General features: G+C 32.6%; 1 protein-coding gene across 1 annotated transcript; it reads right to left on the reverse strand.

Moving 5' to 3' along the window:
- Window positions 1–11,390: 11,390 nt before the first annotated feature.
- On the reverse strand, window positions 11,391–15,758 carry LOC139495316 (uncharacterized). Its single transcript, XM_071283623.1, has 6 exons — window positions 15,690–15,758; window positions 14,971–15,114; window positions 14,003–14,227; window positions 13,434–13,492; window positions 11,771–11,861; window positions 11,391–11,411 (listed from the first exon to the last, which is right to left on the reverse strand). The coding sequence occupies exons 2-6, from the start codon at window positions 15,109–15,111 to the stop codon at window positions 11,391–11,393; spliced, it is 537 nt and encodes a 178-aa protein (XP_071139724.1). The 5' UTR covers window positions 15,112–15,114; window positions 15,690–15,758.
- Between the last annotated feature and the right edge of the window lie 606 nt (window positions 15,759–16,364).

The following is a 16,364-nucleotide window of genomic DNA, read 5'->3' on the forward strand; positions in this document are numbered from 1 at the left end:
TCAAATGAATAAATAAAATAATATATAAACAATAAAAATAAATACAAATAACACATTGTATTAAGGCGCAAAAGTGTCCATCAATTCAAGTGTTCGCGGTATTTACACTTCTCCGGAAAATTGGATCTGTCCGCAAATGTTCAAGGTGTTCTCATACAACGTATTTCAGGCGTTTGATAATAAATCCTCTTTTGAAAGAAGCTTACACGCTTAGTATAAACTTAGACTCAGAAGGAGTATACTCCTGGTTTACATATGTAAAAAATATTTTAAGTGAACTTAATTTAGATATAGCACAAATTCAACAAACTACTAGTTCAGACAAAAAAATAAATAATTCATTTAAAGTTTATATAAAAACAAGCTCTAAAAACTACTTTGAAAATTTGATACATGATAAGATGCAAAACATTGATGAAAAAAGTAAACTTTATTTATATAAGAATCTTAAACAAAATTTACGTTTTGAAGACTATTTAAAAACATCAAACTTTACATATAGAAAATTAATAACAAAACTAAGAATTAGTGACCATAATTTAAATATAGAAAAAGGCAGACATACTAATATTCCTAGAGAGCAGAGATTATGCCTTAAATGTAAAACATTGGAAAATGAAAAACATTTTATATAAGATTGTAAATTATATATGGAACTAAGAAATAACTTTTTTAACAATTTGGATTTTAATTTTTCTGTTAAAGATTTATCTGATGAAGGAAAGTTGATTTTTATACTCAATCCATCAACACCATCACAAGTAAATAAATTGGGGTCCTACATCAAAAGGTCATTAGAACTGAGGACAGGGGACACTGGAATATTTACTGTAAATGAATGATTGTGTGTATATATATATGTGAACTATAGTTATATTGTTTATTATTTTGTATGTCACAAACTTAATGTTTAAAGTTTACATGGCAATAAATATTTGAATTGAATTGAATTGAATTGATAATGGCCCTGAAACGATACACAATAAAACTCGATTAATAATATTAAAAAGTCCAGCGTGTTCCCGGAGACAGAATTACTGGATTGTGACCATTCTGAAACGAGAAATGTATCTTTTAACAGTTTATTGCTATCCAAACACGTAAATATCTTGATATTAATGAAAACGAGTGGTGTTAAAGGGGCAAATCGTAAAAACATCCCTATTTTCATCAGATTTACACCAGTTTTTTACCTTTTGTCAGTATAGCTAAAACTTTGGATAGCATTTTTCAGAAAATATACATTCAGACGATTTCATTGATGCTTTATTTTTTGTTGAAAGGTTCCAGCAACACGCTTGAGTTGAAAATGAAATAAACACCTTCAGTAGCTGCTCGGGTCACGTGACTACTTTCACTTTTGATATAAACAAACCGTGAAAAATTAAATTTAGATTCTAATGAGTAACACTATTACCGCTGCTAAGAAATTCTTTTCTGGCAATATTAAGTTAAAATTGTTTAAAATTAATATGTTTTTTAACGTATTTTTCTCGTTAAGTGCCTTAATATCACTGCGATATTCATGCGAAATGCAATGACAATTTCCCGATATTAACGGGCAAGATGCTGTTTTCGTTCCCGGATAATGACAGGTAGTGCCAACACACAAAAACACACAAGAAAGCCCCGTTATACAACTTAAGGACAGTTACTAAATACTTGTATTTTAGTTATGTTGTTATAACACAAATTTAGCGACAATAACATATTAAACATGATCTCATTTTAAAATCATAATTTATTTGATTGACATTTAAAAAAAGGGGATTTCTATAATATTTCGTTGTCTGCCTGAAATATTTAGCTGGAAATATTATCACATATAGACCGCATGTACCTTTGTCAATTAAAAGTCGGTTCCTATATTAAATTGAATGTTATTAATGTTTTCAGGCTTCAGACAACATAAAGAGTGATGACAGAATATATTGATATAAGGCCATCTGAGATTTCAAAACTACTAGACATGCCAGAAGATCAGACAAGGAAGATATTAAATCATCCGGGCTGTACCAGAGGACAAGTTCGTCTGCAAACGGGAAACAAGAAATGCTACAAGGTCTTCAAGGATCTTTCCACAAACTACGTTGGGAAGAAGTTGGTATGACAATAAAACAATATATTTATTATTATTTTAATTGTGTATTTTGGTCATGACATCTCAGTTTAAATTTTAAGCAAACTAATTGAGTATATTAAAGAGTTCTCGTTGTAATGGATCAATCTGAATCAAGTGTTAGGGAATAAATACTGAATTGATTAGTAATCGTATTTAAACTATGTAATGATAGTTATTGTTTCAAATTCTAAATATTTTGCGTGCATCTGAAGGAATATAAACCTATACGATATTAGACCATTCACCGCACAGACATATAGTGTAAAATATGATAACAAATTTCAAAACAAACTCAATGCATACATTAAACCAGATAAATGTAGTTGACCAATACACCTCTGTTTTGTAAGTCATTAAAATGTTTCAAATATTATGTTTCAAATTATAACAGATGTAAATTTGTATTAAAGGATTATGTAAAGAGTGGAGAAAAAGATATTTATAATTTAAAATTATTGAAACATTATATGTTGTTAAGAAAAGATCTTTCACCAATATATACGTTGAAATATAGTCATTGTTGTAGAAGAATTCAAATGTTTTAATATTTGTGAAAGCAATGTTATCATTGACTAAAATGAATTGCGTGGCTTGCCTATTCCATATGATGTTTATTGATTGATTGATTGTTGGTTGCTTTACGCCGCATTAGCACAAAAAGGCTATATCGCGGCGAGAGCTAATTCGAATATTTTTACAATTCAAAGCATATTTTTAAAATAAGACAAAAGGTCCTTCAATACACTAAAATTCTTGACTAAAGCAAATTGATTATATACAAATAAAAATCAACAGTAAAATAACGTGATAAAAATTAAAATCGATTTAAATATAATAACATTTTTATATTTTATAATAAATTCCAATTTCTTTTAAAAAAGCAACAATATTTGTAAATGGAACATTATTAAATAAATCATACATATTATTGACATTGAAATGCTTCTTACGAATATCAGCAAAGTCAATACAATTAATTAAAACATGTTTAATAGTATACTTGCAGTTGCAAGGAACACATTGTGGTTCATCTTCATTTTTTAAAAGATACTCGTGTGTTATTCTAGTATGACCAATACGACATCTAGTAATAACACACTGATCTTTTCTGCACATAATATTATCAAAAGGTTTGCCTAAATTAGGTTTAATTTCATGCAATTTATTATCGTCTTTTTTACTCCATTTATTTTTCAATATATTAAAAACATATTCTCTAATATTAGATTTAAAATCAGTATATGGTATATCAGTTAGATAGAGGGTCACCCAGGGCATTCTTTGCCTCAAGGTCTACAGCTGTGTTTCCAAGGATTCCAACATGACTCGGAACCCATAGAAATATTATTTCTTTCAGAAGAATTTTTAAATTCCTCATTACATATAAAATTTTCAGGATTGTTGGGTTTTTAATTTTAGTATTTCGTATAGCTTGTAAGCATGAAAGTGAATCCGAACATATAATAAATTTGGATTTATCTGAAGAAGCAATAAATTTCAAAGCCAAAATTATTGCTTCTGCTTCAGCAGTAAAGATGGATGCATCAGATGGCAAACGGAGGGTTGCAGCTCTGTCCCTGAAGACAGCAGCAGATGCAACTCTATCACCATCTTTTGATCCATCAGTATAGACAGTTGAAAAATCGAGATAATCGGCTTTAATTTCAGCATAGTGTTGCTGAATTAAAAGAGGATTTGTTTTATTTTTATTGTGTTCACGGAGATCAAATATCATTTTTGGTTTGGGAAGTTCCCATGGAGGACATTTGCAAGTTTGAACTAGAGCAACAGATTTTAAATCAAAAGAAGCTAAATGTGGTTTTAAACGTAAACCTAACGGAGGAATTTTATTTTCATGTTTTGCAAAAATATCTTCATAAATCGGATTAAAAACACAGCTGTAGGCAGGATTATCTGAATGGGCTTTTAGTTTGACAGCATATTGAAGTCCAAGCTTCAAACGTCTGTCAGTGAGTGAGTGCTCATCAGCCTCTACATACAGACTCTCAACTGGTGAGGTTTTAAATGCGCCAAGACAGAGACGCAAACCTTGGTGATGCACAGCATCGAGAATCTGTATGTAGGACTTCCTTGCAGAGCCATACACTATAGAGCCATAATCTAGTTTAGATCTAACAAGAGATCTATATAAATTGAGTAAAATGTTGCGATCAGCACCCCAGTCAGTGCTGCCGACAACTTTTAAAATATCTAAAGCTTTTAAACATCTCGCTTTTAACATTTTGATATGGGGTAGAAAGGTTAACTTTTTATCGAAAATTAACCCAAGAAATTTGGTTTCATCAACCATTTTAATTTGGTTGCCGTACAAAGTTAGTTCTGGATCAAGATGCAATTTTCTTTTGTTACAAAAATGCATCCCGACCGTTTTTGAAGTGGAAAATTTAAAACCATTTTCCGAGGCCCATTTTTCAATTCTTCCAAGACATAATTGTAATTGTCTTTCAATGTTATTCATATTTTTGCCTCTGTAACATATTAAAAAATCATCAACGTACAATGAACCTTCAATATTACTTTTTAAAACTTCAACAAGGCTGTTGATTTTAAGACTAAATAATGTAACAGATAAAATACTGCCCTGAGGGACACCCATCTCTTGATCATAAAGATCAGACATGGTCGAATTAACTCTAACATTAAATTGTCTGTTAGAGAGAAAATTAGAAATAAAATTAGGCATATTGCCTTTCAACCCCATATCAAATAGATCTTTTAAAATACCATATTTCCATGCAGTATCATAGGCCTTCTCAAGGTCGAAAAAGACCGACACCACATGCTCATTTTTCGCAAAACCATTACGGACAAATGATTCGAATCGAACAAGATGATCAAGAGTACTGCGACCCTGTCGGAATCCACACTGAATATTGGCTAATAGCCCATTGGATTCCAGGAACCAAACAAGGCGATCATTGACCATCCGTTCGAGTGTTTTACAGACACAACTGGTAAGAGCAATTGGTCGATAATTAATAGGATCCGTATGATCTTTACTTGGTTTTGGAATAGGCACGACGGTTGCAAGCTTCCAGATTGATGGTAAATCACCAGATTCCCAGATGTTATTCATGAGCTGCAAGAGAGCTTCTAGCGAGGAATCTGGCAAGTGTTTTAAAAGTTGTTAGTGAATATTATCAGGCCCACAAGCTGTATCATGGGCTTTTGACAGAGATGTTTTAAGTTCTTCAAGAGAAAATAGTTTATTATAATTTTCACCATTTTTTGATTTAAAGTTTAATTTAATTTTTTCTTTTTGTTTTTTAACTTTTTTAAAGTCTTCCCTGTAGTTGTTACAAGAAGAAGACTTTGCAAAAGTTTCACCAAGTTTGTTGGCAATATCCTTTTCAGATGTTAATAAATTATTGCCGTCTTTCAAATGTTTTACAGTGGCTTTAGAATTTTTACCTTTTATTTTATTTACCATATTCCAAACTTTTGTCATCGGAGTGCGAGATGTAATCCCCGAGACAAATTTTTTCCAGGATGTTCGTCGGGCTTGCCTACAAGTCCGCCGTGCCTTAGCGCGAAAAATACGGAAATTACTCAAGTTTTCCGTCGTTGGTTGTTGATTGAACCGTCTTTCAGATTTTTTACGGTCACCTATGGCTTGATCACATGCGTCATCAAACCATGGTTTACTGGGATGTTTTGGATTTGCCGAGGTCTTAGGAATAGTTCTGTCAGCAATTGACGTTAGAACTGTATTAAAAGTTAAAATTGGATCTTGCACAGTCTCAAACATCTTTGACTGAAGTTCCGTTCGACAGAGATTCTCAAACAAGGACCAGTCCGCCTTGTCAAGTTTCCAACGTGGTACTCTCTGTTGGGCAGAATTAAAAAAATGTTCAAGTACTATTGGAAAGTGATCACTTCCACATAGATCATCATGAACACGCCATGAATAATCCAGGAGCAGAGAGGGATCGCATATAGTGATATCAATAGAAGAATAAGACCCGTTTCCAGGATGAAGATACGTATTAGATCCATCATTAAAAATGCATAATCCTTCTTGAGAGACAAAGTCCTCAATGATCTTACCTTTGGCATTATGAGTCTTGCTACCCCATAATGGATTGTGGGCATTGAAGTCGCCCATAAGTATAAATGGTGAGGGTAATTGATCAGTGAGGTTTTTGAGTTTTGCTTTATCGATAATTGAATTAGGTGGAATATATATCGAACATAATGTAATTGTTTTGTCTAATGATAAACGAATTGCAACTGCTTGCAGATCCGTTGTGAGTTGGACTGTGCTATGAATGACGTTGTCCTTCACAAAAATGGATGATCCGCCTGCAGCACGTTCATCTACCTTAGAAAATGTGCTATACATGTTGTATCCGTTTAAAGATACGTTGTCACTTTCTTTTAGATGAGTTTCTTGAAGACAAAATGCAATAGGTAAAAAAGACTGAACTAGAAGTGTTAACTCGAGAAGATTTATTTTAAGACCTCGGCAATTCCATTGGCTTATATTTGTCATTATTTAATAAAAGAAGGGCGAATGCTGTCGAGTTTGCCAGCATTCTTATTTCGCTCACCCTGAGATCGTGATCTTTCGGGTGGCGGAACACTTTCGGTTTCCATTTCAGTTTCGATGATAAGTGTTGAAAATCTGTTGTGCGAGGAGAGTCGTCGATCTCCAGGACTACGCGCAGCTGGTGTTACTCCGCCTCGACCCCTACCCCGCGACCTCGAATCAGAAGACTTCTGAGAGGATGTATTTCCTGGCTTCTTTTGGACATCCTTCTTTTCTTGAGAACGAAGAGGAGATGGGGCTCTGGTAGACTGTTTACTGGACGAAGAAGATACCTTCTTGGATGCAGATGAAGGAAGACTTTTGGAGATGGAAGAATCATCTATATCACTGGGAAGATCCCAGACAGATTCACTGCTCCAATTGTGTATTTCTACTGTTTCTTTTTTATTTGATTTTTTTTTTCTCATTTTTTTTTGGTGATGATAGTGAGCTCTGTAGGGAAGATTGAGTTGACTGAGTACTGGTTTTGGAAGATATTGGTTTTCTTGGAATTAATATTCTATCGGTAGGTTCTGTTTCAACAGGCAGCATTTTAAATATGCATGAAATATTTGCCACTGGACGTTAAGCAACAAACAATCAACCAATTGCACTATATTTGAATATTATATATATAATTTAAAATTTCTTTTGCACTATATATATAAATTATTTAGGAATTATTTAAACATTTTCCCATTACAAAAGGGTAAACAATACGAAAAACAAAACAAAATTGATTGACCAATCATTTAGGAGACGAAAATGTATTCTGCCCTAAATTTTGTATTAACCAATTGATAGCTGGTGGCTTCGATTCAGACCAATACATGAAACTTTTGTTTCATCCAATAGAAATGCTATGGATACATATTGAACTAGTGTTGTGGATGCTGCATCTTTTCTCAAAATGAATTATAAGAAGGACTAAAATATCTATAAATATTTCATCATGTAGTAGTAGAGGGACGGACTATGCATATGTCACACAGATGTGTAATATATTATCAATCCCAAGAACTATTAGGGACGACATCAAAAGATCGATGTAGGATAAAAAAAAACTTCATTCAAATAGTTTGGGGGTGGGGGTCAACATTGCTGCAAGTGTTGTTAATTAAAAATCGATTTTACATATATCTCTATTGGTTAATCAATTTTTCCCAAATTAAGTTAAGAAGGGGGTGTGGGGGTCAATGAAAAAACTATGTGAATTAAGTTTTTTATCCTTCATTGAACTTTTGATGTCGTCCCTTAATCAAACTGAAATGGCCTTTAAACTACATTTTTTCATTGTGTTAATGTCAATAGATACAAATGCAACGTTGGAACATTGTCCACAATTAAAATCTAATAATTACTTGGTTAAAATGATTTTTTTTTAAATAAAGTGCCAGACTAAAACTACAAATCAAAACATGGCAATGATACCACCGACCTAACTGTCATATTTTACTGAGTTTCCTGAGTAACAGTAAGTAGGTTTTCGTTTCTGCATGTGTGCTTAGGATGATAACAAGTTAAATAGTTGGCCTCCCCTTATATGTACGGGGTCCGTAGGTGGCCTGTTGCAAGGCAAAATTTCAGTCCCTATCCAATATACCCTCATTTTCCTGTGGCAGTTCAAATTTCCCCGACCATCATCCTGAATGGCCTCTATTATGACCAGACCTACCTATTGTTTTTATTGTGAACTTGTTCTCGTCCTGAATATGCATGAAATATTGGCCACTAGACGTTAAGCAACCAACAATCAATCAATCTTATATGTACATTTTTTGTACGTTCTAGAGCATTCAAATCAAAATTTGACTTTACATGTAACAGGCAAAAACAAAATAGGACGATAAATAATAAATTTAGTTTTCAAACAATTCTGTTTGTTTATGTTCCAGACATAAAAGAGTTAACAAGAACTGAAATAAACTATGCATACAGTTTTTTTTATATAAATCTTTACTTACGGACTTCGAAATCAATTTCAGGTGACGAAATACAGCTTCATCTTTGGTCATGTTCATATATGGGTAAAGTTTGATTTTTTGGCCTGTTCTGTTGCTGCTTTCCTTCGTCATCTGAGGTAGCTTCCCATGATGTGGCAACTTTTTTCAGATACTCTGGACCCGATAACGTACCTGGTAGTGTAACAGCAGCAATAACATTTTAATACGCAGTTGGGTCCGAGTCACATATAGTTGTAGTCCTATAATATATCCTTCCCATTATATATTCACTATTTAACGTTTTCATGCTAATATTTCCATTTTGTTATTTTTCGTTTAATGCGGTGGCACATTGATAGTAAAACAAAACTTATCAGAACAGTAAATAGAAATAGTAAATAATGCCCCCGAGGTCATATGTTATGTTAGCGCTGAAATAAAGGTAGGCTCTTCTTGTCATGGCCAATGAAGAAACCCAAGTTTCAATATAAACAAGAATGTGTCCATAGTACACGGATGCCCCACTCGCATTATCATTTTCTATGTTCAGTGGACCGTGAAATTGGGGTCAAAACTTTTAATTTGGAATCAAAGTTAGAAAAATCATATCATAGGGAACATGTGTACTAAGTTTCAAGTTGATGTAATTTTAACTTCATCAAAAACTACCTTGACCAAAAACTTTAACCTGAATGTCGCACTATCATTTTCTATGTTCAGTTGACCATGAAATTGGGGTCAAAACTATATTTTGGCATTAAAATTAGAAAGCGTGTACTACATTAAGTATGAGGATGTTTGAATGTTGCTGATATGAGAGGAATGGTTTTTTTTTATATAAGTTTCAGAAATGTCTTCGGGTATTTTCAACCGTGACCCACAAAACCAATTGTTAAACTTTTCTAAAAAAACTAAAATACGGACTTTGTCATAACCTTATATTGGGCGTACCTTTTTATATTTACAATTTCCTTCAGACACTTGTCATAACTTAATGATTCTTTTTCAGATTCCTTATCATTTAATTCAATTGTGCACCTCTTATTTTGATTTTTTCAAAAATTCATCAGTTTTGTATTTCCATGATAAGGAGTTTTCCACTAACTTATTGGGAGGTATCCGTTTACTATACGCAACTTTTCAAAAACTTACCATATATTAATAAAACTTCCTTATATTCTTATTAAATGATGCCCCTGTGCACCTATAATTTAAAATAGTCTTTACAACTGTAATAGTTATACAGATAACTGCAACGACACACTAATACAAAGTCCACAAGCGAATCATGTATTGCTTTTTAGGCATTTAATTTTAAGTAAGACTAACGGAACAAAAATATAATTATTTTGCCATCTACAATAATCATCAGAAATTTATTTGTATTGTCTGATGAAAGAAATTGCACGTTATAGTACCATGGACACAATCATTATATCACATAGACACGTATATACCTTAAAATTGCCGTTGTTTTTTTTCTTCAAAATCACTGGTCATACAGACAAAAAATCTGAAATAGCTTCTAGAATACAGTCAGTTTTAGACTGATCGTACAGTAATTTATTTCGGGATCCTCAAGGAAAGCATATTTTTATTTGAAATACGAACATTGTACTTAAATACGGTAAGAATATTGAAACTATATCTTTAACTGTAAACTGATGCAAATATTTGCAATAAAAGATTATTATAGGCTTTGTTAATAACAACTGCAGGTCATACGGTGATCGGTACTTATTAATTATATTGGTTTAATTTTGTTACTTGTAAATCTTTACAGGAAACTTTTGTCTAGCTCTGATTGTTTAGTTTTATTGTTGATATTGACCCCATATGTATCAAGTGTTATAAATTAGATTTGTTTATATTACAGAAGTTTCTTGGTATTCCTTATTGGAAGATTTTATATAAACTTAAAAAATTTAATCCCGCTGCAAATGTTTGCACCTGTCCTAAGTCAGGAATCTGATGTACAGTAGTTGTCGTTTGTTTATGTAATAAAATTAACGGTACCAATTTTCTTGCACCAGATGCGCATTTCGACAATACATGTCTCTTCAGTGATGCTCGTGGCCAAAATATTTGAAATCCAAAGCTTATATAAAAGATGAAGAGCTATAATCCATAAGGTCCAAAAAGTATAGCCAAATCCGTTAAAGGAATCAGAGCTTTGCATGAGGGAGATACATTCCTTAATTTATAATAATTTCTATCATTTTGTAACAGTAAATTTTAATAATATATACGTGTTTCTCGTTTTTCGTTTTGTTTTATATAGATTAGAACGTTGGTTTTCCCGTTTGAATGGTTTTACACTAGTAATTTTGGGCCCTTTGTAGCTTGTTGTTCGGTGTGAGCCAAGGCTCCGTGTTGAATGCCGTACTTTAACCTATAATGGTTTACTTTTTAAATTGTCATTTGGATGGAGAGTTGTCTCATTGGCACTCACACCACATCTTCCTATATCTATATAAGTAGTATACTTAAAAACAACTTGTTTTTGGATGGAGAGGGTTGTCTCGTTGGCATTTATACCACATCTTTCTGTATCGACTAAAACCATCTACTTTACGTTCTTGAAGATTGAGCAATCTGACCCATTCGTAAAGGTTTCAAAATTACAAAATGAAACAATTCAAAAGAAAAAAACCAAGCTCTGTTAAAATTTCAAATAGGAACCAACAAAAACTAATAAAACGAATCTGTCTTTATATTTAATCATAACTACTGTATGTTAAATGTAAATCTGCAGTATCTATCTGTTCTGATGGGTTCAGTTTTCCTCAAGTATGGTCTACAAAAAGAAAAAAAAATCATAAATATTGATTTTTTAACGCTAATTATGAACAATTTCTGATAATAAAAGATCAGTAGTGCGCGTTAATAAATATTTCTATAGCATGGTTTTAAAAAGAACACGGTAGAAGTTTATCTTTGAAATAAATGAAAAATCTAAAATTATACAATTATACAAAATCTACATTTGCAAAAATCATTATTTTACTCTCGACACTATTATATACACTAGCTATATAGAAATAATTAAAAACGGGTATATTAATCATTCACTGGTTAACGTCGTAGTTACAAAACTGGTCTTATAAATTACTTACAGCATTAACAATTTTCCCGTTTTTTTATCACGAGTGATACCCTTCTTTCTTGGAAAGCTTGTTCTGGATATAAAATATTTAGAACATCATCATCAACTGGGTATTCGCCTACTGAAGTGAGTACCAGTTTTCTGAAATATTAAAATTGTATAAACGAAATATATCTATAATACTAAAATTACGATGTCCAATTTGTCAGCCGTCATCACGTAAAAACGACGAATCAAAGAATTCAACTTTATATATAACTAATATAGTACAACACTCCAGGCCCTTTTGCTTTCCACGTAATTAATATTGGCAATAATTAAGAAGTTCCGGATCGAGTCCGATACCGAAACCAATAGTATATTCACCTGTTACCCTATTACCTTATCTGAACGATCCGCATCTGACAGACGCAGCACCAAACGGTGTATTTAGGATTGATATGCTAAATACACGGGTCATAATTACAGGGTTGACACTACTAAATTTTCAAATTGTTACCTGTAATTGTAGTATTTTAATCAGTAAAACTTTTTAAGATAACAATACGAATACAAAAAATGTGGACTAAAAATACGGCGTATAGGAACAGTTTTCAATTTGTTAGTGAGCATGACGTAAAACAGCGAATCAAAAAATTCAACTTTATTTATAACTAATATAGGACAATAATGCTGATTGAAAAATACTCTCTTCCAGGAACATTTGTTTTCCAAATAATTAATATTACCAATAATTGATAAGTTCCAGTTCGACGGGTTCAAACAGAAAGATTTGAAAGCAGAGAAAACTGTGTATCTTATAAGTCGGCATGACTTTATCACATGACAATACTAATTCTAAAATAAGGCTTGCACATAGTTATATACTTTGATTCAGTCACGGACCCGCGAAATCACGGGTGTGTTCTAGTATATATATATATATATATATATATATACAACTCGTCTAAACATCAACCCAACAATATATATCACTATCATTGATGGTGATCCGATGGATAAATCTGACGTAGAGTTGTCACTGACTCAGACGTACTTATGAATATAATTATTTTATGTGACTGTATCTTACATGAATTTGTAGGATCCTTTACTATAAATAATTAAGCTGATCTGTAACAATAACATTTCCATGCCTTATATATCATGTACTGTAGTACGCCGCTAGATTAAAACTGACATGGAAAGGTAACACATGCCCACCGAAAGTTTTAAATTTGTGTAGCCCAGGTGGTTGTGTGGTCTAGCGGGACGGCTGCAGTGCAGGCGATTTGGTGTCACGATATCACAGTAGCATGGGTTCGAATCCCGTCGAGGGAAGAAACAAAAATTTGCGAAAGCAAATTTACAGATCTAACAATGTTGGGTTGATGTTTAGATGAGTTGTATATATATATATTCATAAACATAGAACATCATTCAGTATGTGTGCTTGATCTTTAATTTTTTTAATTGACATTTTAAGGGGAGGAAACGCGGATATTTATGAAGGAATTTCCAGAATTTTTTTTTGTATTTTATCTGATAAAAACTTACGGCAGAACAATATTTGCTGTTGATATTTTTAATATCTGGTGACGATTCCTCAATAATATAAGAGAACATTATGCCAAGTTTTGATAAAGTATGATCAAATTCATTCTATTTAAGCTCCCATACAACCTGAAGTACAATGGACAGTAGTTTGAGAAACTTATACTACATGTTACTTACTCTGCAAAATCTACTCCCTCTATATTGGCCGCATCTATTTTAAGGTCTTCTTGCAATTTCTAAAATTAATAAACATGAATAAGATTAATTGAATGTTATTTAACAACAAAAAATCGTTAAGTGAAATAAACCCCCTAAGGTACAAAAATGAGCATGCATACTTATTTGTTTTGTTTTTTTTTTTAATTAAAAAGATCTTTATTAGAATTTTTTAAATATTTTACAATCAAATGTTGTAAAGAGGGCGATACATTTCCAGTAGGTGATGATTTTGAATGCGAATATATAGTATGCGGAGAGTAGATGGACATAATTTTGGGGCCCTTTATAGCTTGTTGTTCGGTGTGAGCCAAGGCTCCGTGTTGAAGGCGGTACTTTAACCTATAATGGTTTACTTTTTAAATTGTTATTTGGATGGAGAGTTGTCTCATTGGCACTCACACCACATCTTCCTATATCTATTATACGACTAACATCAGCGCGTATTTAATATAACATCAGCCTGTTACCTTTATCCATTGGAACCCAACTTTTGTCAAAAGTATTTATAGTTCATGTTAAATACGTACCTTTATGGATGTGTCCAGAGTGGCATTAAACTGGACAGCCCCCTGCCACAGTTTAACCACCATGGAACTGGGGGAATATGTGGTAAACCGTTCCATGGCGGTGACCACATCTTCCTGGTTACCGGCCCAGAATTTCACTTTAAAATTCTGGCCGGTAACCCTTTTCTCATCAGTCATTGTTGCAATTTGCAACGTGGTTTTGTCCGTGGTTGTTTTCGGAGCAGTCTGAAAGTATATCAACATCCGACATTAGATTATTTTATGTTAAATAACTTGAAAGTACGATTCTGGCCAGGTTGACCCTAAACCAGATTGTATCAAATATTGTTATGCGATTACTTTTCTTCATTGGCTAGACATATAGGGGAAGGGTTAGTCTTGTATGATTTTTAATTTTAGTTTCTTGTGTATAATTCGAAGTTTAGCATGACGTTCATTGTCACTGTACTAGTATATATAATTTGTAAGGAGCCACTTGACGGACGCCTACGGGTGCGAGAGTATTCTCACTACATTGAAGACCCATTGGTGGCCTTAGACTTGTCTGCTTTATGGTCAGGTTGTTGTCGCTTTGACACATTTCCAATTTCACTTCAATTTTATGACCTTCAACAATGAAAAGCCAATCAACCAACGACAACCATCGAAGTACATGCTACTGATTAATGAATATGGTGGGGCTAAACATGTTTGCGGGTTCAACCTCCCAAATCCTCTGATATAATATTTAATTCATCAAATCGATACAAAGGAAACTAAACCAAGAAAAGAAATGAACGAATATGGTAGGGTATTTATTCACTTCGTACAGATATAAGGAGTAGTCGCGATTACTAAACCGTCAAAGAAATCAACTACTTATTAAAATATCATGTGTTAAGATAAAATATCAGCGAGTTAAAACACGAACGATTTTAAAATTGGTGGTTTATAAACTACAGATATATCAAATTTATTACGATACTTACTTTAACCAATGAGCCCGAGATGGCAACTAGTTCGTCTTGGGCCAATGAAGCAATCTTCCCAACATCCCCCAAATCTATGGGGGTTGGCGCAATAAGCGCTTGGATGTGGCTCTCGTTAATCTCAAATGGGGCTATTTCCATAATCTGGAATTTGATTTAAAAATAAAAAATATATAAACGCAAGATCAACTTCACATAGTCATTATTAATTTAAATTGTGCAAACAATAAATAGATATCAATAATTCATAGATTTTTTTTTGGTTATATTGGATTTATATATTCAAAAATTCAAAAGTAAAGATACATTATATTTATTGTCAAAACGATATTTCACGGCTGAAAGGGATGGGCAATTCTGGGTATATGAGTTTTTGGCGACCAATTGTCCTAAATCATGTACGTAATTATAGGTAATTTGTTTCTGTTCAGTGTAGGTAGCCTTTTCAAGACCAGAGATTTCTATAAATTGAAACTAAAAAATCTTTTTTGCAATATTTATATAATTAAACTTAAGAGGATAGTAGTACCTAGATTACAACTTTGTACACCAGATGTGCGTTATGTCCATCACAAGGCTCACCAATGAAGCTCGAATAAATAAATATTAAGGTCAAATGAAGTACGTAGTAAGTTTTGAAAATAAAGTCTTTATACATCTTACATTTATGATAGGTTATAATGTCTGGGGATCTATAACCTAAGTGTAATATTACTTACAGTGGCATAATCTGTGTTGATAAATTTATTCTGATGATTTATCGCATGCCCCTTGATACGAAAATACTGTCCTTTGCTCAAAGTTTTGAAATACTTTTACTTTACAGTAAGTTTATACAAACTACTGTTCAGGTATACGTATGCGTTTCCTATCTGGCCATATGCGGTCGGGCGGGGGTTAAGAGAGGTTACTCTTTTTACCCTGATGTCCTGAAAAAAGAATTATAAAAAAGTGATTTCTGTATGAATTTTATTACAAATCACAATCGGTCAAATGTAATAAGAGGGGTTTTGATCAAGTAATCTAAATACTGGCTATAACCATATGTATCAAACAGTTGTGTTATGATTTTTTGTAGCAACTATTGGGTCGTAGGATAAAATATTTCAGCCTTGTGAAAAACAAAGTCATCCTCTCCCTTTGAAATTTGAGAAAATCTCGCTAAGGTTCGATAGATGTACTTACACCCATAAATTGCATACCAGTTGCATTTTTTTTAGACTTTTTTTTAACATTTCAGCTATATTCATAGTTCTTACCAATTATTTTTTTTAAATCAACTAATTCAAAACTTATTGAAAGTCGTAGTATGATGCATCAGATTACATTCATGTTAATTAATTAATTGTATTTACAATTACATTGCTACTGTTAAAGTTGACAAAAAACAAGTG

The sequence above is a fragment of the Mytilus edulis genome, chromosome 11 (genome assembly GCF_963676685.1).
Source record: "Mytilus edulis chromosome 11, xbMytEdul2.2, whole genome shotgun sequence".
In the NCBI taxonomy this organism is placed as follows: domain Eukaryota; kingdom Metazoa; phylum Mollusca; class Bivalvia; order Mytilida; family Mytilidae; genus Mytilus; species Mytilus edulis.

Excerpts from the sequence above, each read along its gene's own strand:
- LOC139495316 (XM_071283623.1), bottom strand. The coding sequence starts at position 15,111 with ATGGAAATAGCCCCATTTGAGATTAACGAGAGCCACATCCAAGCGCTT. Across the intron at positions 14,228-14,970 it reads TCTCGGGCTCATTGGTTAAA|ACTGCTCCGAAAACAACCAC; the intron begins GTAAGTATCGTA and ends ATATACTTTCAG. Across the intron at positions 11,412-11,770 it reads AAGCTTTCCAAGAAAGAAGG|ACCATACTTGAGGAAAACTG; the intron begins GTATCACTCGTG and ends TTCTTTTTGTAG.